The sequence below is a fragment of the Trichosurus vulpecula genome, chromosome 2 (assembly GCF_011100635.1).
Source record: "Trichosurus vulpecula isolate mTriVul1 chromosome 2, mTriVul1.pri, whole genome shotgun sequence".
In the NCBI taxonomy this organism is placed as follows: domain Eukaryota; kingdom Metazoa; phylum Chordata; class Mammalia; order Diprotodontia; family Phalangeridae; genus Trichosurus; species Trichosurus vulpecula.
In genome coordinates, this window is record NC_050574.1 from 234437532 (window position 1) to 234462814 (window position 25283).

Sequence of the window (25283 nt, forward strand, 5' to 3'; positions counted from 1 at the left end):
ATACCAGAGCATACCCTTCTGGTTAAGAGAGAAATTAGCAGGTGTTAAAGACCACAGCCCCCAACTGAACTGCTCTATTTGTCAAATACTGAGGTTTGGAATGAATGTCCAACTGCCTGAAATTTTAAAAACAGAATTTTTTCAGTGCCAATTACATTTAAGACCCTCAATTAGGTGGATACTTAGAGTAAATAAAGATGAGTAGTGTTTCAAAAGTGCTTTCCAGGCACTTTTTAAAATTCAGCAGTTAGGTGGCACTATAGAGCACAGAGCGCTGGGGCTAGAGTAAGGAAGACCTAAATTCAAATTTGTGACTCAGACACTTGCTAGCTGTGTGACCCTGGGCAAGTTACTTAACCTCTGTTTGCCTCAACTTCCTCATTTGTAAAATAGGACAATAATAGCACCTACTTCCCAGGGTTGTTGTGAGCATCAAATCATTATCAAATGAGATAATATTTGTAAAGCACTTAGCAAGTGCCTGTACACAGTAGGCACTATATAAATGTTAGCTATAAAAATACTAAAAAGGTTTTAAAATAAACACAGTGATTTTTTGATAATGATATATAATAAAATATAACAATAATTATATATAATATATACTTCAATAATAATATAAATAGTATATGTAATATTAATATATGTTATAATAAACATAATAAAATTGTTATAAAATAATGTGCTGCTATTATTTGTATTAATTAATATTAATAATATAGTATATAATGATATATTATTAAATTTTCAGTTCTAAATTCTCCCCCTCGACCCATTGAGGTGATAAATATAAAACCCATTACAAATATGCAGTCATGCAAAACAAAATTCCACATGAGCCACAAAGGAGGCATTTTTAACATAATAACAAATATTGCAGAATTGCCTTTTCACAGGAATTTCTATTGCCTCTCTTCATGAACGATATGGGTGTTCTACAAGGAGACAATGTCTTACTTCTTTGAAAATTATAGCAAGAGTCTGTACAGAAGTATTACTCTGATACCTGGTTATGTGTTGGAGGTGTTTGTAGGTTCTCAAAGGTTATGCCAACAGAATGAATGCTCTAATGAATGGGAAAAAGCTTCAAGTACAGGTCCAGGATCTCTTGGCCACGTCAAGGTGCACCATCTCTATTTAGGACATCATCTCCACTCTGTCCCCACTAGAAAATTGGACTCCTCCCTAAAACCTCCCCTTGACTTTCAGAGCCCAGCCTGGGTTTCATTTTGCTTTGTTCTGGGCCTCTGCAGCATTCTCCAGGAATTTTTCATCTGCCACTGCCCATGTATCCCCGCTGCTCCCTCCTACCTCCCTTTTATGCGTTGTCTTCCCCCATGAGAACATAAGCTCTTTGAGGGCAGGAATTGTCTGCCACACATTTATTGGTGTTGCCAGCGCTTAGCACAGTGTCTGGCACAGAGTAGGAGTTTAATAAAGGATCTATCAATTTCTCTGACCAGTCTTAGTACAGAGATGCTCATCACTAGAAGCCTGGCCACAAGGCAATAAACTGGGAGTTCTGGTTAACCCATTCAAGGGACAAAAAAAACAAAATGGCTCTCAGTACTTCATGGTGGTAGAGTGGAGGGAAAGGAGGTTAAGATCACTAGGATTCATACAGTTCTTAGACCACATACTAACTTTAATTAAACTGCTAGAGATCTTATGTAGAGGCAGCTAGATGGCGCTGTAGATAGAGCACTGGCCCTGGAGTCAAGAGGACCTGAGTTCAAATCCAGCTTCAGACACTTCTTGGCTGTGTGAGCCTGAGCAAGTCACTTCTGTCTTTTTGCCTCAGTTTTCTCATCTGTAAAATGAGCTCAAAAAGGAAATGGCAAACCACCCCAGTACCTTTGCCAAGAAAATCCCACAAGGGTCACAAAGAGTTGGGCATGACTGAAAACAACTAGGCAACAAAACAATAACAAAAATATTTGACCACCAAATAAGAAATAGTGATCTTATATATGATTTTTGTCTGACAACCAATGAGGTTGACATAACACATTCATATTAACATTTTTCTATAAGTTAATCCAGAAAATTTAACTAGTTACATTTCAATGGAAGGGCAACTCAGAGCCTTTCCTCAAAAAGAAAAATAGAGAAATTGGTAGAATGGCTTTATCATGCATCCAAAGGCAACAAGGAATTTCATTTCATGGGACACTTGGTCATATTCCTTGTACAATTTGTGTTAAACATATACAAACAAACTACCATGAAAGTACATATAGCAAATGTACCAACATTCATTGTAGAGGATGAAGAAATGGAAAAATTCTACAAATTTTACAAGATTCTCCAAACTAAGCCAAAACATACCTTGACCCTTGGTGATATAAATATAAGGGTGAGATAGACAGATAGATAGTGAAAACATTGTTCAAAATCAAAGGATGAAAGAGGATAAACACTTAGACTTTTAAGTAGAATCCTCATGAATATTTTCTTCAAGAAGAGAATTGGAAGGTACTAAATGGGTCAGACACTGAATGACATCATAAAAAAGAGAAGTAGTCTATACCTGAACCAAAAGGAAATTACCAATCATTTGCATAAGCAGTCATTTTGGAATAAATCTCTGTGTGTCAATGGAGATCAATGGAAACATCAAGTTGGAAGGAAAAATCTGATTAGATACTGTGTGCACCAACCCAAGTTGTTTAAATAAGCTGTTAACTTCAAAAGAAGGGAAATGGACAAAATAAAAACATTGAATATCACCATTTTATGGAGTAGTTAAATCAATGCAAAACAGTCTCCATAACCAGGAGATTTTTAATAGCCCAGAAATTGATTCAAATGGCAAACATTTAATCTTTTTACCAAATGGAGAAATAAGATAGTTGAGATAGATTATAAACTCATTTTAAAAACAATGCAGTATGATGGGTTAGTCATTGAGTCTAGAGGACTGATGATGAAGGACATGAATCTAGAGGTCTGATGATGAAGCCTGAGACCCATCTCCTGACAGAGAGGTGATGGATACAAGGCAGAATGAGACATCTTTTTAAAACATGGCCAATTTATGGTAATGTATTTTGCTTGGCTGTGCATTTTTCAACCAAAGTTTTGTTTTCCTTTTCCTTTGATTGGGAGGTACCGTAAAGGAAGAAAAAAATATTTTTTTGCCATTAAAAAATAAAATAAAAAATAAAATGCAGAGGAGGATTCAACTTAATTCAACACGCATTACGGCAAAAGATTCTGATTCATATTAATCTGACATTTAACACCTTGTGACCTTTGGCAAGGTCACTTAACCTTTCAGGAATTCACTTCTTTTTCATCTGCAAAATGAGGGGTTGAATTAGATCATTCTAGACTTGGTAGGAACCTCAGAAGCTATGACCCTGTGAACAAGAAGCCATGTTGCCTCATACAATAGTGAAAATCAATTTGGGGGGCCTTTAGAAAACTTGGTATGAGATTCACATCAGCAAGATCACTCCTAAAAGATTTGTAGATGAAACCAAAAGGAGGAATTCAAACATACAAAAAAGGAAAGAGATCTGCGAACATTTCTATGGCAATCTATTGTTTATCAATGACAATCATAATACAAAGCCAAGGGAAACAGCAAGGATTTGGAGCCAGAGGCTATAGTTTGAATCTACACTGTGCCACCTATTCTCTGGGTGACATCTAACTTTTGTGAGCTTCAGTTTTCTTGTGTGTAAAATGAGAAGTTTGGTTTAGATATCCTATCAGGTCCCTTCCATCTTCAAATCTTTGACACTGTAACTTACATGTCCAGGTAAGGAATCGGTAAAAGCACTGATGATGAAGGGCAGGCCAATATGTGTGGAAGAAATTCAAGCAGTACCTAACCTTTTAAATTTCAAATTCCCTCAGGAATTGAGTCTCAAGATATCCCAGAGGGACAAACTCCAAACAGTTTAGAGAAAACTCACAGATAGCATTTTTACCAAAAAATGAGATATCCATGACTATCAATTCATATATATGCTTCCTAATTTCATCAAAGTATGAGCATTTTCTAAGTGCACATTGAAGATATCCTTGATAAAAATATGAAAAAGGAACAGGCAAGCTTTTGCCAACAATTTTCTATAGCGGACTACATCTTTACAGCAATTAACTGGAAATCTTACCCCAGTGTGTTTATTTAGTCTTTAAAATGGGTTTGACTTGGTGGAACAAAACACAGTCTTCATAACATTCCTCAGACAGTGTCTCCCATACATACATTAAAATTACACAAGAGTCTATGAGAGATATGAAAACAAAGATCATTTTGTTCAAATGAGGACATATATGCTCTCTAAAGGAGAAGGTTGAGGAAGTAGTTACCCATTGAAAAATTAGCATAAATTCAGAGCAATAGCATGATAATTAAAATTGTAGATGGATAAATTAGACCAGCTAAGATGGATTAACACATTTATAGTTTACCATTCCTAGGGTTGTCATATGAAATTGGGGTTAGACTTTTTCTGCTTGGCCTCTCAGGACAGAACTAAGAAAAAATGTTTGAAGTTGCAGAGGCAGATTTTGATCCCATATAAGGAAAGATTGCCTTATATAATCAGAACTGTTCAAAGGGCCAAAGAAGTAGTGATGTTCCCTATCACTAGAAATCTTCAAATGCTAACTAGATGACTATTTCTCAGGGATATTGTAGAGGGAATTGGACTGGAGACAGATTGAACTAGATGGCCTTTGAGTTTTTTCCATTTCTGAAAGTCTGTAATAATAATTTGTTAGAATAAATAAGACTGTGTCCCTTGATTATAATTAGTATGTTAAAGTACTGGCTGAACCTTTGGTCCTCATGAGAAATGCAATATACAAGTCCTTTAATGTATAATTTATAATTTTGTATTAGAAAATTTAACTATATTTAACATGTATTAGTTGTAGTTCAAAGGATTCTGGTCCCTTAGAGGGAGATTGCAGTGGTGAGTTATTTTGTTCTAAGATTGTGCGATGGTTAAGGGAAAACAGCTGAGGTGGAATATCACCCTGTGTCTCTACTGTAAAAAGGCAAAGGGAACAAGAGAAAGACAGGTCATCTTTAATGCAGAGGAGAGTTAGGGCAGCTAGGTGGTGCAATAGATAAAGCACTGGGCCTGGAATCAGGAAGACTCTGAGTTCAAATTGAGCATGAGACACTTACTAGCTGTGTGACCCTGGGTAAGTCACTTAACCCTGTTTGCCTCAGTTTCCTCATCTATAAAATAAGCTGGAGAAGGAAATGGCAAACCCCTCCAGTATCTTTGCCAAGAAAACCCAAATGGGGTCACAAAGAGTCAGAAACAACTGAACAACAACAGAGCTATTTCAGAAAGGTCATGAAGGGTTCTAGAAGGGTGATTGCTCCAGAAAGAAATGAGAGAGATGTATAAAAATTAGGAGTTTCAAAAATCCAGAAAGAGCCAAATGCAACGAAACTAAAATAATAATATTTGATTGTTATGTAGTGTTCTGAGGTTTGTAAAACACAGGACATGCATTATATCATTTGATTCTCTCAACAACCCTGAGAGATAAGCACTAGAGACATCATTATCTTATTTTTATGAATGCAGAAACTAAGTCTCAGAGAGGTTAAGCGATTAGTCTCTTGTCAGAGACAGGATTTGAACCCAGGTCCTTTTGACTCTAAAATCAGCACTCTTTTTACTACCCTACATACTCTCTTACTAGGCCTTCAGGATCCAGCTTATCTTACTAAGCAGCAAATTAATATCAGTGGAGTTTTAGAATTTTGGAATCACTGGAATTTTGTCTGCGTTAAAACTGAGATTGAAGGGGCCAATGGAAAACTATGTCAGTCATGTTAAAAAGAGACATAATATTTAAAAATCATTTTCTTTTTTTCTATTTTACATTGTTATCAATATTAAACAAAAGAAATAAAACATAAATATTTTGTTGAATACATGCATCTCTTTTGTGCAACTATTGGTATATTTTTTTCTGGGTTTCTAAATTTTTCAGTCTTCTTTTTGTCCAGACCTAAACCAATGTCTGCGAGCCATAGAAGGGAGGTGTATTAATAGATGGAAAAATGTTATAATTTCACTGTGAAATAAAAAATTCCATCCTGTTTCTATTTTCTTTTCTTTATGGATTAATTTTTTTTTACTGTCAGTTGATGCAGTTTGGTCCTTTTAGGTATTCTTAAATTTGGGTCCTTCTAGTGCTAGATTCCCCAAACCAAATGTACCACAATTTACATGGTGAAATAAATGAAAGGTGAGACTGAAATATTTTTGAAAGTTTCAAAAGTTTGGGGACATGCTCTCAAAACATGAATAGAAATGTCACAAGACCCATGGAAATTCCATCATTGTACACCAGCCAGTACCCACTGAGTGTTCCATTCTTGTCTCTTTTCATGGCTCTACCTCTCCCACCCTCTACTAACTATGGGCAGCCCTGAGGATTGAATGCCATCTTCTGACCCACCCTCTTCTCTTTACATTTTCTCTCCCTCAGTAAGTTATGTTCCCAATGGTTTTATGAATTCTTCTCTGCTGATAACCCCAAAAACTCCCTCCAGCCCTTTTCTCTCAATTTATCTCTCCTCATGTATTTGCAGGTGTCTTTTGGGCATGTTTCATATTTATTTATTTTATCCTTCACTTCCTCCAATTGAGCACAAACATATGGCCCATATTTAAGACTAGGCAGATATGCCGTAAGTTACAGATGGAATATGTTCAGACGTACTAGGCAAAAGATCGATAGGGAACTTAAAAAGCAATGATGTTAATTATAAAACCCTCTAATTTAGTAAAAGAATAATAATTTGAATGTTCTCGAGGCAGCATGAGCTGGTAGAAAGTGTGCTGGATTTGGATTCGGAGGACACGGTTTTGAATCCCATCTCTGCAACTGTGTGAACTTAGGCAAGATATTTTACCTCTCTGGGCTTCTGATTCTTCATCTGGAAAGTTAAAGAACTGGACTAACTGATCTCTAAAGTCATTTTCAGTTTTAAATCTCTGGCTATGACTCTCCTTGTTTTTCAACCAAACAAAATTTTTGAAATAAAGTTCTTTTTAAAAAAAAAAAAAAACCTTGAAGTAAAATTTTTCTTTGCATTGGAGCAATTATCTTTTGTTGACCTGATGATGGACTGAGCATGTTACAAATGACTTGTTTTCTGTACTGAAGGCTTGATAAATGTATTGCATACATATTTCCCAAGTTCCCACTCCAATGTTGTCAAGGCCCCAAGTTTACTTCCATGCCATGACAAGGCATTGGAGCAGGCTGACACGCATGCCGGTCATATGGGTCCTCTTAGATTATCAACCAAGGTGGAAAAGCTTTAACTATGTCCTTAAGTGATTGTCATCTGAGGAAAAGTGTCAGTTTCAGAAAGCTTCATTACCAAAGGACTGGCTTTTAAGATAATAATAGTTGACATTTATATAATGATTTACATAAATTATCTCACTTAAGTCTCACAACTAGCCTGAGAGATAGGCATTTGATATATTATGATTCTCGCTTAACAAATGAGGAAACAGAGGCACACAGAGGCTAAATGTCAGTTTTTGTTATTCAGTCCCTTCAGTCATGTCTGTCATGTCTATGTGATCCCACTTGAGATTTTCTTGCCAAAGATATTGGAGCAGAGATTTCCTTCTCCAGCTCATTTTACAGATGAGAAAACTGAGGCAAACAGGATTAAGTGACTTGCCTAGGGTCACAAAGATGGTGTCTGAGGTTGAATTTGAACTCTGATCTGCCTGACTTGAGGCCCTACATGGTATCCCCTGCACCACCTAGCTGCCCCAAAATGTTAGTAGTAGTGTCAAAGAAAGTATTTTTCTGATAATAAGTATCAAAGAAATGATTGAAACCTAAGTCTCTATTGATTCTAGGATGACAGATCTTTCCGCTATACTACCATGCTTTAACATAGTAACTCAAGAAGATGGTAACTCAGACTTGTAGACACGAAGGTTTTTTTGGTAGCTGTGTGATGGATAGACTGGAGAAACTAGAGAAAGGAGCTAGGGAATTCATTAAGGAGGGTAGTATGGTCTAAGTAAGAAGTTACGAGAAACTAAAGTAGTAACATAGCATTGTGATTAGAGATCCTTGAAAAATATAAAAGACATGAAGGATGTAGAAACAATAGGTCTTGAAAACAGCTGGAATGTGTGGCTTGGGGGAACGGGATAAGTCAATGATGAGGCGAAGATTTTAAGTCTGAGTCACTGCAAAGATGGTGGTATTATGGGACAGACAACAGAAAAGGGAAGAAGAGAAAATGTTAAGTTTATTTGGGATATGAAAAGTTTGAGGTGCTAGTGAGGGTGTCCAGGAAGAAATACATGGTAGGCAATTGGAGATACAGTCTATGAACTCAAGAAGAGACTAGGTCTGGGTATAAAGACTCAGGATGATCCACCAAAAGCAATAAGTAAAACCACAAACATAGCTTCTTTTCTTTCCCTTCACTCTATTCCTTAAAGATTTTATGGATGTAAGACTACTACTACTACAGGAAAAGGTATGGAGAGAAAAGAAGGGGACGGAGGTTTGTGGACTAGCCACACCTAATGTCAAGGAAGAGGGTGAAGATCCATCAAAGGAGACCAAAGGATACTCATAAAAGCAAATCACAAGGAAGCTAAGGAACAAGAAAAAATCTAGGAGGAGCTGGTGAACAGTTATCAAGTGTTTCAGAGATATCAAAGAGAATCTAGAACTGAGAAGGGGACTTCAATCTGGCACTTAAAAGGCCATTGGGGACATTAGCAAAAGCAGTAGCAATGGAGTGGAGGAATGGAAATGTGTTTGCAAGGGTCTGAGGAGTGAGTCTATCATGATGGGGAACAGGTAGTGAAGTGGAGAATATTCTATTTCAAAGTTTATATGTGAAGGGGAGAAATAGTGGATGATTAGCTTGAGAACATAGGAGGGATGAGCGAAGGCTGTTGTGTGTTTGTTTTAAGAGTCAAGGAGACCTGAGTATGTTTGTAGGCTGTAGGGAAGGAGTGGAGAGGAAGTGATTGACGATGAAAAAGAGAATAACAGATGGGGCAAAGTCCCAGAGGAAAAAGAAGGGGAAAGAACCAAGGTCAGAAGGAGCCACGACAAAGAGAAAAGGGACGCTTCATCTTCAGAGACTTCAGCAAAGGTTAGGGCGTAGAGAAGTTTCAAGAAGTGTGTGTGTGTGTGTGTGTGTGTGTGTGTGTGTGTGTGTGTAGCTAGTGACAAATGGAAAGATTTTATGCATTTAAGAGGCCATAATAAAACCTCTCCTCTGTACAGATGTCTTTTCCCGCCCTTTCTACTACCAACCTATACACTGTATGCAGACAGAGACCATGATTTTTTTCATATGCCTCTAGTGCTATGCTCCTAAGAGGCATTTGGTATTTGTTGAATTTGTTAAATGAGTGATTTTTGTTTGGAACCATGGCATTTCCATAGGTTCTGTTAATTCATATCCAAATAAATATCTTTTAAAGAGAATATTACCATTTCAAAAGAGTCACTTCATTTTCAACAATGAAAGCAGAAACAGTGGGAGCTGGGAAAATGACTATTTTCTGGTTTCTTTAAGCTTTATCAGCTGCTCTGCCTTTGTGATTGACCTTGACTCTCAGGCTAACAACCAAGTACTTAAGCAGGTGCCTAAGGTAAGGGGATTCTTATTCTCTGGAGCTTGTTTCCCTTATGGAAGACATGTGCCTAGAAACTGAATGTATAGGTCTTGAATCTGACTGAATCAAGAATACTGTATTGTGTCAGGTACAGTTCAGGCTTGTCATATAAACCATGGTTCCCTCTGTTCTTAAATGCCATCTCTCCACTTGATCATCAGACTATGAGCTCTTTGAAGGCAGGGATTGTTTTTGCCTTTCTTAGTGTCCCCAACTTTGTAACCCTATATATTGCTTGGCACATAGTAGGAGCTTAATATACGCTTGTTAATTTATTTTAGCGACACATTCTCTGTATAATAACTAATCTATCTCAAGTAAGCGATCAGTAAATATTGATCTGAGTAAACATTTCTTGAAATAAATAATGCCAAGTTAAAATCATTAAGAATGAAAATTTGTGTATACTGAGATAATTTAATGATAGATGTTGTATTTTCATTTCATATTTGTACTGCCATAAGTCTTGCACAAACACTGGTGGACAGAATGATCATTCTATGAAACTACTGTTATATTGCTTCATTTGGTTTTTTAGCTTGTACCTCCAATATTGACAATTGATTAATATTTACTTTCCTTCTGTGGAAAGGGGTTGATAAGCTTCTGTGTAGGCTGCTAATAGATTCACACACACACAAAAAAACCATTTCAATAATTATCCATGAAAAGAAAAGGAAGGAACTACAGTTCCTGAGTGGTTTTCATCACATATGGTTATAACAAATCTTAAACTATTCATTTTACGTGACCAGCTTTCAGGAAAGTGAAAGAATTCATAATATAATCAGTTTTCTAGAAAGGTTAAATTTTAGATTTGTACACTTTGCTGGATGACATAAAATGATGTGGGGTCACAGAAGAACATTTCCATATACTTGACAACATGAGCTAATATGCAAAACGAAAAAAACAATGTTTTGATTTTTTTAACTAAAAAATACATCATTTTCACTTGTTACAATTGTTAGCCCTGCAACTAATATTTCTGGAAGGAGAAAATAAAGTTGTTATTTCTTTTCTCTTCTATTCTGCATCAACATGAAGAATTATAATTTCATTTTATTAAGTTATTCTCTCTTCATTTTGCCAAGTTTCCAAAGACAGTTCTTTCTCATTTATACCTGTTTCATTAAACAGATAACTATATACAGACTTCTCCTTTGTTCCAGTGTAGGTCTGACATCAGAGATAAGCCTTACCATCCTGACTTTAGAATCTCAGTTGTCCTAGATCACTTCTTGTTGAGAAATTAAAAGACCTCTTTATGTCCCCACAAACTGTTCTATTTGTTACTGCTTCTTTAGCATCATTGGCTTTTGTTTCGGAAAACTCAAATATTACACTCTAGACTAAAACAGTGGGTATCTAATAACTGTGCTGAATGACTGATTCTACATCAATTTGCTGATTAGATATAACCAATATAACAAATGCTCCATAGCTAAAAACAGACTTAGTCTTAAACGAATTAAACAGAATCAGCCCAGCTCCCTTGTTCATGCACCATGAAAACAATCTGCCATCTGCATGTTTTTCAACTACCGTAGCCATTGAAAAAATGTATTTTAAATATAAGAGTCGGTGGTGCAATGGATAGTTAGCCAGCCACAAGAGATCCATATTTTCAGTCACAAATCTGACATAACTATAGCTAGAATTCTGAGTGCTTTGCCCTTTCTATAGGCCTATCCTCTTAACTCTTCTCCTCTTATCCACTCTGAAATTATACTCCTTTGGGATCAGTTCCCAAATGAACCCAGTAGAACTAATCCATGGGAAAACTGCCAATGTTAATATGTCACATGTCATAATGGCTCCACCTGGTGCTCCATATGCAAACTACCATATTGTTCCACCAGGACCATTTGGAGCGTTTGCTTGTGTGCAAACATTAAGCTAACAGGATGGTTATCTTTGGCTTTAGAAATGAACAACTTCTGGTAATATTGAAAGGTAAAGAGATTTATGTTTGGACCCAAAGGAAAAATAATGTTCACCAAGGACAGATAAAATGATAATTTTGTTATATTTAGTTTTGCAAAATTGAATAAATTAACATTTTTATCCCTAAAGTACAGAACCAAGGATTTTTAAATATTGTTCTGAATGACTTATCTAGTGATTTCAATTTCTGAAAACATTTATGTGTCGTAATTGTTTTCTTTAAATAGTGGTAACCCTTATGTCTGAGTTGACAGATATATGTAGGGAAAAAAAGGAAAGGGAGATAATGAAGAAGAAGGGATCCAGAAAAAGAGGGGGTGTACAGCCATGGAGCATAGAGAAGACTTAAGCACAGTCTTGTAAAACACACACACACACACACACACACACACACACAGTAAATAATAAAGCTTAGGCTCAAAATTTCTATTGCCATGGCATAATCTACCATCTACAATGGATATCATACCAAATGGCTTCTATGAGGCTTGAGTGCCCATAAAGATCTTCCCATCATTTCTCCGGGGCATGAGAAGTACGTACGTGGAGACCAATGACTACAATAAGAGTGTAGAGGGACTGCTGTAAGGCCCATAGGCCTTTTCAAAGAATTGCTTAGGGGCTCGTGTTCAATTTGCATACTTCACATGCAAGTCACAAGTCTTAGAATGTTGATATTTACCATAAAATGACCCTCTAATTTTTGTTAGTTCTCACTGCACCAACATGGTATAGCGGTATCCATGTGACAGAATCACAGAATCACAAACGTACAGTTGGAAGATACTTTAGGGGTCGATCATTAGTCCAATTTCTTCATTTTACAAATTTGGAAAAGCCAACAACTTTAGGTTAAATGATTTGACTATAGTTTCAGAGGCAGCCAATAGCAAACCCAGTATTCCAATCCTTCTGACTCCATATTCAGTGGTATTTCTATTATATGTGTTAAATATTTATTTTAAAAAGTCTTATCTGTTATTGACCTTAAGGGTTTTTTGTATGTATGTATGTATGTACATGTGTGTGTGTATGTGTATGACTTGTCATTTATAGTGACCGTTCTATAGATCTAATTTTGGAAATTGTGTCTTTGATGTTAGAAAGAGCAGAGAGAATTCATGTCTATATACCACTTTGATGCATATAGAGAATTCTGCTATATGGATGATAATTATAACTTGAATAGTTAGTTGCCATTGTAGCAAAATGACAAGCACAATTCTCTGATGGGAGTCAGGATCTTGATTTACATCATAAGTTTGAGTAAGAAACTACTTCCATTCTTTGGTTCTCTCATCAAAAGATACCTATCCCTTGCTTAGTTTGATAAAGAATGGCTAAAAAATTTCTAGGCATTATTACTACATCCCTTAATATAGGTATTCATGCACTAAGGTATTAATTACCAATATCCAAATGAAATAAAAACGAAGCAAAAATTTCCCATTTCTTTGGGCCAAGAAAAGTTTGATAAGGATTAATAATTGGAGCATTTTCTATACACAGCAATAAGCTCTATTCCTTGTCCTTTTGGAAAGAGCTCTAGTTGAAGGTGATGTCATTTTGTTGTATGAAGTTGACGCCAAAAATGAATAGTACCTTTTTCAAAAAAAAAAAAAGACTACTGAACGTAAATTTTACCATTTAGATTCTTTCCATAGGCCTTTCTATTTAAGTTAGTAGAGCTCAAAGAAACCTTCCATATTAGGAAAAATTCTTTTTTTGTGTTCACCAGGAAATAGTACTAATAGTATTTTAATTGTGATTGTAATTTATGCATCATAGATAACTAGCTCCTGTGGTTTTTTTACCCAGTTCTTTTGCCATGAATATTTTATAATTTTTTTCCTTCTAACACCAAAGGAATCTACATAGGACAAATTTATTAATAGAGTTTGAAGGTAAAAATTCACCCCTCAAATATTAGGAAAATTAAAAGAATTAAGTTCTTAAATATGAACAACAATTTGGCACATGCAAGTTGAAGACATTTATATTAGCATTCAATATTAGCTATCAGTAATAATTTGCCTTACATGAATTAGCTGGAGGGTTACCAGAGGAATAGAAAGGGAAATAAACCCTAGCATCTTGCCATTTTACTTTCCATTGACATATGGAGAACTTTAGATTTCAACTCAAGAATTGGAAGTGGCTCATACTCAAGATTTCCCTCTTCTGGAATTCAAAAGACACAAAGATAAAATTCATGCGCCTGTCTGCAGCTTCAAAGAAGTTTTCCTGTAGGAGAGAGGCAGAATGGCCCTGTGTTTTATTCTTTATGCTTCCCCAAGATAGTATAACTTGACTCAACTAAGTCATATCCAGGAACATTTAGTATTCTATTCCTTTTACCATGCAATTTTTAAAAAAGGAGGGCTGGAAATAAAGAATCATTCCTGAAAATTGTAAAGGAAGTGTGTTGCTGTTGCTAATTGATTTTTGAAACTGGTTCCCTTTTTCTAGCTTAAGTGTGGTAGCATTTCCTTTTAATTACTAAAATACTCATATTAAAAGAACCTGGTTTGCTCCCAAACAGAAAAGGTTCTACGATGTAACTGACAAACACTGTATGAGGCAATTTTTAAAAAGCAAAACTCTTTCCTGTTAATGATCTGGACATTCTTAGTTTTTAAAAGAAACTTATAATGACAGCAGGAATACGTTTTAAAAGTCAATTTGTTCTTCTTAGGGCCCATGGAACCTCTCAGCTTGGACAATAATGTTTAGATATGCTATCCCCTTGATATAATCTAGTCTTTTAAATAATTCTTTTGAGCAACACATGATTACTTATAATTATTGATTTTGCCTTATACTAACCTTGTTAACACTGTTAAAAAAATCATTTGCCTCTTGTAACAGGGTCTTCCTTTTCTCCATGAGTTGGGCAAACTCTTCTTGAAGCTGGTTCAACTTCTGGTTTGAAATCTGGAGGTGTTCTTTCTCCACATGGTTTTCTGTCAGCAGAATCCTGAGGGCTTCGCTCTTCAGTTTGTCAACAGCAGAATTCCATTCCTAAAAGAGACCACTCTCATTTAGCTCGTTCTACACAGCCTACCCTTAATTAGATCTAATAAGGTTAAAAAAACATAGAAGGTATTGGCTGCACTTGTCAATCAACTACAGTGTCTGGCATAATATCCAAGGAGTTAATAGTATATTATTTGTCTGATGGCATATGCCACATGCCACATCTATCATCCCCTATCTTTCTATTGAAAGTAGGGAGATATGGTATAGCATCAGTTCTCTAGGACCAAAATTTGTCTTTACAAATGGAGTGTAGCTGTCTCTGCATCTTGTTTCCTTTTACATTATTATAGTATTAAGAAAGAAGAAAGAAAAAAGAGAAGGAAGGAGGAAAGAGAAAGGAATGAGATCTAGGGGGCTTAGCTGGGTGAAGTGTTTGAAGAACCAAGTAGCCTATACTTGCTTTCCTTCCACCACATCCACATATACAAAATACATTTATATCCATTTTCAATTTGTATCACGGCCAAGTCCCCTTTTTTAATTTAAGGAAAAAAGAAAATAGATATGAATCTTTCTCTCCAAATCCAGTTTTGTTGCCAATATAGGAAAATGTTGAAAAATAAGGAAAACATCACATGGCTTCTTGTTGTCGCTTCAGTGTCTGCCAGAATTTGAAACTGAAAATTAAGGTTTGTTATTCACCACAAAATCAATAGCTATTATTGTGCAGTATTCCCTCCCTCCTGGCCTTAAAATCACCTTTCAGTGCTTTCACTCTTAATGAAATATAAACATTCTAGAGAAGAAAAGAGGCAGTTTTCTATTTTCCATGGCATTTGGATGCAAAAAACAAAAAGAAGAAAAGGAAAAAGGATAACACTTGGAGTATACCAAAGATTTTAACATTCAATCTATTTGAAGACAAATCCAAGTTGCTCTCCAAAGCAGAGATGTCAGATCTAGTATAATAAAACTATGATTACCTATAAGACAATGGCTTTGATAGAGGGGCTTTGGCAGGGCAGGGATAGTAAGGAGTACTTTATTCCAGGCTAGATTAAGGGATAGGCACAGTTCATTTGTCAAAGGACTGAAAATTAAACCCCAAATTCAGTTTGATTTTATTGTAGCCTCTTTCAAATTGCATCGGTTTTCTCAGTAGCAACAGAATTTTATTACAATACTAAGCATAGTCTGCCACTGTCAGGAACGAAGGAAGGAAAGAAGGAAGGAAGGAACGTAGGAAAGAAAGAGAGAGAGAAGGAAAGAGAAAGAAGAAGAGGAAGAGGAGGAAGAGGAAAGAAGACTTTTTCTCTTTTGCTTTCCTAGGGTTATGAGTCTGGAAATGGTATCGCTGGAACGGTATGTATACATAGTTTAGTAATTTTAGAGACACAGTTCCATATCCTTTTCTGGAATGGCTAGATCAGTTCGGATTGATCAATAGTGCATCGATGTGCCTGTATCCTGTAGCCCTTGCCACATTTGTCCTTTTTCCTTTTTAATAACATTGCAACTCGATGGCTGTGAGGTGGAACCCAATTTTCATTTCCTTAATTATTAGTGATTTGGAGCCTTTTTTTCCACATGGCTATATAGAACTTTACTTTCTTCCCTTGAGTAACCTGTTCATGGGTGAGAACTCTTCTTCTTATAAATTCTAATCAGTTTTCATATATATACATGTATTTGTATATATACATATATATGAAAACTGATTACATACATGTAATCTTAGAAATCTTAGAAATGAGACTTTCATCAGAGAATATTGCTACAAAGAAGCCCACTTCTACTTAACCGTTTCCCTTCTAATATTAGCTCCATTTGGACTTATTTGTGTAAAAACTATGATTTTATATATTTTCTTATAACCTATTCTCTTGTACTTTTTCCTGTCTTTGCTTCCCACTTCCTCTTAAGATAGGAAGAGGGTTATGGAGCAGGAGTGTGCTCAGTAGCAACACTCTGTAGTTGACACAAAACCTTCCACTGCCCTGCCTCTCCCCAATCCTAAGTACCCAATCTTTTTTTCTTCTTCCCTCTCTCCTATCTCTTTCTTTCTTTCTTTCCCCCATTTCATGATCTTCTATCTGAATTTAGGGTTTGATTTGCTTGAGACTAAAACCTCCTTCGATCTAACCTCCCTCTTAGTCCCACCCCCTTTTACCTCTCCTTACTTCCTTCTGTTGAGTAGAATGTATTTCTATACCAAACTGTGAGAGTTCTAGCCTTCTTTGACCAATTCCAGTGAAAGTGAGGTCCAAACGATGTCCGGTTCCATTCTCTTCTCCCTTCCCTCCTTTCTTTTAGGAGGCAGCTAGGTGGCACAGTAAAGTCAGGAAGATCAAAGTATAAATCTGGTTTCAGGCACGTACTAGCTATACTACCTTGGGCAAGTAACTTAAACTTGTTTACCTCAGTTTCCCCAACTGTAAAATTGGGAAATAATAGCAAATACCTCATAAGGCTGTTGTAAGGATCAAATGAGATAATATTTTTAAAATGTTTAGCACAGTGCCTGGCATGTGGTAGGTACTATATAAATGCTTATTTCTTTCCCTTTTAAGAGCACTAAAATATTACAAAAACCACTTCCTGTCCCTCCATCTTATTTGGCTCCCTCTATGAATCCTGATGACATTACGGTTCTTAGGGAATGCTTCTGTCATTACCCCTCCCCTTTGGAATACAAATACTTCATCTTAATAAAGCCTTTTTCCTATTTCTCATTTATATTTAATTTTCTGTGTTCTTTTACTTCTGTGTTTGTATTATTTCACTTCAGTCATTCCATCAGGGATATTAGGAAATATTCCATTTCATTGAAGTCCATTTTTCCCCTGTAAAATTATAATCAGTTTTGCTGGGTAAGTTATTCTTGGTTGTAAGCTTTTGCCTTTTGAATGATTGTATTCCATGCTTTCTGTTTTTTATATGGAAGCTGTAAAATATTGTGTGATCTGGACCATAGTTCCTGGGTACTTGAACTCGTCCTTTCTGGATGCTTATGCTATTGTTTCTTTTACCTAGAAGCTCTAAATTTTGACTGTAATATTCCTGGCAGCTGTTGTTTTCGGGTTTCTTTCAACAGGTGACCAGTGGGTTATTTGTAGTTTTTACTTTGTCCTTTCAAAGAGATCTGGGCAGTTTTCTTTCATGATTTCTAAAAATATAATATCTGCGCTCTTTTTATAAATCATGGTTTTCAAGTAATCAGTGATTATTAAATTATTTCTCCTTGATATGTTTTCTAGTCTGTTGTCTTTGATATGAGATACTTTACATTTTCTTTTTTCCAAGCTTTTTCAACCTTTTCATATTTCTTGTTGTCATTTCTTGTTGTCATGGAGTCATTAGCTTCTATTTCATCTATTCTAATTATCAGTGAATCTGTTGTTTAGGTAAGGTTCTGTACCTCTTCTAAGTCGCTTCTCCATAGCTTCTATTTTTAAAAAATTCTTTCCTTTATTATTCTCATTTCATTTCCAAAATCAATTTCACCAACTTTTAACTTTTTTAACTCTTGCATCACATCTTCTAGGAATTCTAATTGGTATTTTTTGATTGGAGATAGCTTGGAGTTATATTCTTCCTTTAGGTTTATGTCTTCAGTAGGTTTGTTTGTTTACTCCCTCTTGCAAAAGTTTTGTTCTAAGCAACTCTGTATTGTTGTTGTGTCAGATCCCCTGAGAAACTTTATGCTTCTGGTTGGGCCAGGGTTAAGTCAAAAATAGGTTTTTCCCCAGAAAACTGAGTGCAAGTGCTTCTCTTCCATCTCAGTGCTCCGGTTCCAAACCAATCTCCTATTCCACAGTTCCTCTCCTATTCACTTGCATGTAGATTTTAATTGTGATCTTAGGCTGAACAGATAACCCACTAAAATGTCTACTTTGATTTCCAATTACTACTTAGTTTCTCATTCTTCTTAGCATGTTTCTGGAGCAGTTGTGGGGGGGGAGCTATACTGTATTACATCTTGGTTCAGTTCCATAATGTAGACTATGTTGTTGAATTCAACTGACGACCAGAGGTAGAAAACTAAGGGAGAATACAAGCGAAATATGATATGACTTCTACCCTCCACAATCAAAGAGAACAGAGACTATATTCTTTTTTTCTTCATGTCTTCTACAGTAATTTGCATATATTTATACCCTGCTCTGGCTTGGTCATAAAGCAGTAGGATCTTCACCTTGGAGACATAAAGCTCCGGGTCTTCCTCTCAGGGCCAGGCCTGCTATATCACCTTTCATGATTCTAGGGTATGCTGAAGGGTAGATATTTTTTCAGGCTTAAGCCCCTACTAGATATGCTCTACCCTGTTCATTGTAAGGGCGCCAGTGACCAGGTCCAACTTTCATTTAATTATTTAACATAAATTGTCTTTTTTTACTTTAATTTTTTAAATTTATGGAATAAAACAAGCATTTCCATAATATGGTAAAATAAAAAGATGATTGCACATGAAACTGTAAATCTATTATGTATAACTTACTATGCCATTTAAATATGTAATAAAGATATAGTGTAAATTTCTTTTTTATACCCTTTTTTTCTTCCCCTCCCATCTTATAACAAGATGTTTACTTCCAAGATATAGCAAAAGCAAATTACAAACATTTTTGCCAGTACCTCCAGGGCCTACTTTCCCCTATGTCAGCTCAGTTTCAGGGATAGTAGTCTCAGAGATAGTCAGTCAAAAACTTAGCTCAATTCCTAGATAGCACGAGTCCCACTAAGTTCATGTCTATATGTAGCACGTCTGTCAGATGAATCCTAGTCTCAGCTTCTTCTAGCCTAGGTCTAGAAGGCCACCCTCTGTTTCTCAGAACACTGATACCGGGCTTGCTACCATGCCCAGCCTTGAAACTAAGCTCTGGAATCCCCGGGTTCTGGTACCCCTTTCATGACAACCTTTAGAACTTACTAAGTTTTGAGACTCCACTCCCTCCACCGACAATGGAAAGGAACAAATGAAAAGACTCATGATCAATGTTCTGTTTCTTGGAGGGTGGGGGGCACATACTTCAGAGCAGAGAAGGCCCTACCTACAGGATCTCCCCTCACAGCATGGTTTCGGACCAGATGCCATGAGTGTAGGAGTCATTTAATGAAGTAAATGAAGAGAATGAGGCAAAAAGGAAATAGATGGAGCTGATGGGCCCTTTTGGATACTACTGGAGCAAATCAAAGTGCCTCCTCTTCAGTGTACGGTTACTCAACTGGAGACAGTTATGGAATGTCTACACATGTCTCACAGTCTCTCCAAGGCACTTTTCTTACATGTCATCTCAATTGTCCTGGAAGTATGCTCCCTGGTGACCTCCATGTGGAGAGACTGCAGTGGCCAAGCAAGATGACAGAGTCTGCACAATCACTAGACTTCCATTATACCGGGCTGAAGGTAGATCCGTTTAACATGGGTGGGGGGGAAGGGAGGGGACAATATTTTCAGGAAATTATTTTTTTAGGAGAGCAGTTGTCACTGTGATCAAGGCCACAAAAACCCAAAGGAGAAAATCTTGGTCCCTTTTCCCTAAACTGCTCTCTGCCTGCTAAGTGTTAAATCTCTAAAAGAGTCTCAGTCACTTAGCAATAAAATATTTCTCATACGTGTTGCCACCAGAGGCAACGCAAAGCCTGCCATTACCTTGACTTTTCAATTCGACAGAGATACGTGAATATCTCTGACCCGTTAAAGACACGCGGGCACTCTATGTACTTGTACTCAGTGGGTCTCCACAGGTCACGCTATTATTCTCATTCTTCTCTCACAGTAGTGCTGCTTTTTAACTGTGCCTTTCAGTGTTTCATTTACTGGGGAAATTGAGCTTCTCCTGGATCCCTTGATTGAAAGGGTATTTTTAAGAGGATTAGTGCTGATAGACAAGAAAGCAAAAATGATTTTCTTAAGGGGGAAAAGTCCTAGGTTCGCTCTCCAAATGAAACTTTGCCTTGACAGAAAAAGAATGCCTATCTTACCTATATTCCTTCTTTTCTTTATTTTTCCCTCCCTCTCTCCTTCCTTTCTTTCTTATTCCCTCCTTCCCTTCTTTCTTTCTTTTTCTTTCCTCCCTCCATTTTCTCTCTTTTTCTCTCCTCCCCTTTTCTGTCTCTTTCCTTCTTTTCTCTTTGTTTCTTTCTCTCTTCCTTCCTTTTTCTTCCTTTCTTCTTTTCTTCCTTCCCTTTCTTCCTTTCTTCCTTCCTTCCTTCCTTTCTTTTTCTTTCTTCTGTGTGCCAGGCACTGTGCTAAGAACTTTACAAATATTATCTCACAGCTTTAAAGCAGGTAGCTTTGTTGATGGACCATCATGTGAAAAATAAAAATTACCATGTCAAACCTGACTTCAGAATCTGAAAAACAAGGTGTTTTTTTTCCTACCACACACAAAGAATGGCAATAGGGTACAGTAGAAAGAGTTTTTGATTTGGAATCAGAGGATTTGGGTTCAAATCACAGCTATGTCACTTAATACCAAATGACCTTGGGCAAGTAGTAGCAGCAGTAGTCACAGTAGTAGCAGTAGGAGGAGGAGGAGAAAGAAGAGGAAGAGGAGAAGTAGTGGTGGTGGTGGTAGTGGTGGTGGTAGTAGTAGTGGTAATAGTAGTAGTAGTAGTGGTGGTGGTGGTGGTGGTGGTGGTAGTAGTAGTGGTAATAGTAGTAGTAGTAGTAGTAGTGGTAGTGGTAGTGGTGGTGGTGGTGGTGGTGGTGGTGGTGGTAGTAGTAACAGTAACTAAAATTAAAGGTTGGCAAAGTGCTTCACAAATGTTATTTCATTTTATTCTCAACCCTCACAGGTAGGTACTATTTTACAGATGAGGAAACTGAGGCACAGCAAGATTATATGACTTCCCCAAGGTCACACAGCTAGTTAGTGACAAAGGTTGGATTGGAACTCCTGACTCTATCTATTTTACCACCTAGCTGGCACACTTATCCTCTTTGGGCCTCAGTTTCCTCATCTGTGAAATGGGGGTAGGATAGGCTGGATGACTTCTAAGGTCCTTTTCATCTCACAATCTATGATCCTATATCCTTAGAATCCCATGATGAGATCGAGAAAAGATATCAGGGCCCATATTTGTGAAACTAACAAAAAGTTGAGGCTGTAGAAGTGATTCTGTGTTCTTGGTAAATTGAAGCCTATGACAAAGTGGCCTATGGGGAGTGCCTTGACAGTTCGTGAAGCATAGTTAATCTGGAGTGAGCTCTCATTAGTTACACCTCATTTCTTCCTCAATCTCTGAGCATTCAGTGCTGCTCAGGTCCAAACCAAGGAGAATTAACTCACTGGCACAAAATTTAGGGAACTCTACATGGCTGCATTAACAGAATCACATTTTTACTTTTAACTTGGCGATTCTAATCAGAGGATGGTGCATAGTTAAGTAAAGCATGTTTACATCTGGCTTTTTTAAATGAAAGGAATGAGAGGTGAAGGTGGTAAAGTGGATGGAGAACTAACCCTGGATGGTATAGAGTAGGCACAGAACTAATCTCAGAGTCTGGAAGATCTGGGTTCAAGTCCTGATACATACTGTCTATATGCCCCTTAACACATCACTTAAGCTCTAAGGCAGGTGTGGGGAACCTGTGGCCTCAAGGCCACCTGTGGCCTTCTAGGTCCTTGGGAGCAGCCTTTTGACTGAGTCCAAGTTTTACAGAACAAATCTTTTTATTAAGGGGATTTGTTCTGTAAAGTTTGGATTCAGCCAAAGGGCTACACTTGAGGACCTAGAATGCCACACATGGCCTTGAGGCCAGAGGTTCCCCACCCCTGCAAGGGATGTAGGCCCTGAAACTCTAGGTTTAATAAGTGCCAACCTGTATTAATAGAGAGACTTTTCTCAGCAGAAGTACCCTCTAACAATGGAATCATAGATACAACCCAAAAAAATGATAATAATAATAATAATAATAATAATAAAGATATACTCAAGCTTGTAGAAGACAAAAAACAGATACCTTGAGAAATTGATAATGTCCCTTTACCTGTAGTACAAACACCTCCAAAAAAGAATTGGACGTGCTCCCTGTCAGCATCTCTGCCTCTCCCCTGACCTATACAAAAACAAGTGTCAACCCTGGTAGTTAATGGGGTTTCATCCCATTCTGGATAAGTGAATAGTTCACCTATAACCCGCGCAAGGCTGTTATGCATTCTCACAAGGGCACATAGCAACAGCCAGACGAATCGTGGTCTTAGGATGCACCTACTTGTCAACTAAAGATTATAGGATTATAGATTTAAAACAGGAAGGGACCCTCGAAACTAATCTCCCCCTCATTTTGCAGTTGAGGAAACTGAAACCCGGGGATGTAAAATGAATTGTCCACAGTCATATATGGAGTATCTGAAGCAATCAAGAGCCAATAAACATTTGTTCAGTTTACTATGTGCCAGGCACTCTGCTAAGTGCTGGGGATACAAATACAAAAAAGAAAAATGTTCTGCCCTCGAGGAGCTTGCAACCTAATGGGGAAAGGGAGGTACCCGACTGGGATGGGGGGAAGATAGAAAAGTTAGAAGAGTCCCAGAGTAGTGCAGCCAGGTGAGAAAGGAGATGTTGATCCTGAACCTCCTCTTTAAATGGAGGTTGTGGAGTTCATGGTTCTACCCTCCGATCAGGGGGGCAGAGGGGAGTGACAAGGAATGAGCACCAAGGCTAATTCAATCTTGCAGGATGATGGGGTTTCCCAATGACGAGCTTCCTGAGGAATGGAGGGGAAGTCAGAGAAATCCGAAAGTAGTACAACAAAGAGTCAAACCTAGGTTTGCTAACTCCAGAGACAGGTCTCTTTCAATTGTGTCATACTGGCAAAAGGACTTGTCTTCTATTGAGAACAGTGGGAAGAGCATTGTCTCTAGAGGCAGAAGACATAGGTTCTTATTACCTGTGTGATGTTGGGAAATTCACTTAACCATCCTGGGCCTCTGTTTCCTCAACTGTAAAATAAAGGGGTGCCCTCTACCTCTAGATCTATAGGACCCTAGGACTCTCAGATCCTAAGACCTCCCAGCCATAAGACAAAATATCACATCAACTTGTGAGATTGTTAAGCCTGGTACCCAACAACAAACACGTACACTTTTACTCTGGTGCCAGGATGTTGAGGGTTGTTGTATTTGCTGTTATCATTGATAATGTTGCTGTTCTTTGTTTACTTAGGTGGAAAATTGAGGTCATAAAATGTCATGTCTATTCGTGTACCCCTCTCTGGCAAATTATGAATTCAATGACAAATTATCTCAATCTCAAGGTTCTAGATTTTAGGCTCGGCATGACTATGAAGCAGTGAAGTGATTACCCACAAATCAACAGTAACATTTTCTGTATTCAAACAAGCAATCTCTAGTACAGGGGTTCTTAAGTTGGGTTACATGGACCAACAGATTTCAGGAGATCCATGAATTTGAATAGGAAAAATTCTATTTTACTTTATGTATTTAAATACATTGTTCTGGGAAGGGAATTACAGGCTTCACCAGGCTGCCAAAGGGATCAATGACTCAAAAAAAAAAAGTCTAAGAAACACCTGTCCTAGAGGAAAGGTCTATGTCTCCTATAATTCTCAGGCAAGATGTAGTGTTTCCCCGTATTAATCAGTTGGAAAAATTCAAAAAAGAAAAAAAAATCATACAAAAAAAAGAAAAGGAAAAAGATGGGAAAGGAAGAAGAAGGGAAAGGGAAAAGAATAGAAATGGGGAGAGAAAGAAGAAAGCACCCTTTAATATTTACTCCCATGATTCCTTTTGTACAACTTTTGGCCACAGAGTGGAGCCAGTAGTATAGATATACATTATAATGTGCTACTCAGTAGCACAGAGGCAATGAGAATTATGGCTACCAAAAAATGAATCATTCCCAACTATGCTCAAAAACATGGCAAAATTTCAAGCATGGAGCCTGGAGAAGAAATGATTTTTCTCTTCCTTCTGTGATTCAATAGTGAGGTTTCAATCTGTTCCTTAGCTGAATAAGTCAAAAGGGTATCATTTAGGACTCAAAGTTTCATTATAAGCTTTCACATTTTCAAAAAAGATCCAAAGTGAAAGGTTTGCCAGGGCCTAGAGTATAACATTTCTTTTCATCCATGGGAACCTTAAATGGATGCTTTAAAAGACATCTTTCTGCAAAATTGTTGTTTTTTCGTTGCTACCCTGATCCCTGAACAGCTTTTGTTTTCTTTTGCTTTTGTTTCCTCTTGGTCATTGAGAAAGGGAAAAAAACTGAAGCCCAAAGCTATCGGATTCTATTGGAAGGGTTTTTTTTTTAGGATTTTTCCAATGATTTCTCCAAGCTGAAGTTTTTTCCATGTTAAAATGGAAAAATGAAATCCTCATCATTTCCATAGGGGTATAAAGTAAATCCTGTAACAGTACTAAAAGGAACTCAAATAACACTGTCTGAAGAAAGAGGAGGCTTTGTGGGTCTGCATGATTGCAAGAAAATTGTATTGTACTGAAAAGAGTTAGCCAGATTCCCTGCAGTTCTTCTCTATGATTGAGCTATTGGTAGGGAACCAGAAACAGCATTCTGAGTCAAGGGTGTCCTTGATGAATTGGACTAAAATGGTTTTTCAGTCCATATTGAATTTACCCACAGTATATAGACATAATCTTGATCCCAGTAAACAAAGGACACAATGATTTTCTCTGTTCTCACCAAACAGAAGAAATACCAAAG

The 25283-nt window shown here is 37.1% G+C and overlaps 1 protein-coding gene across 1 annotated transcript in view; it reads right to left on the reverse strand.

The window, feature by feature from the left end:
* CCDC141 (coiled-coil domain containing 141) overlaps positions 1-25283 on the reverse strand; it is a 294918-nt gene that overhangs the window by 148636 nt on the left and 120999 nt on the right. Inside the window, exon 8 of the mRNA XM_036743398.1 lies at positions 14439-14633. Coding sequence (XP_036599293.1) covers positions 14439-14633 — 195 coding nt within the window. The remainder of the gene's footprint in view (positions 1-14438; positions 14634-25283) is intronic.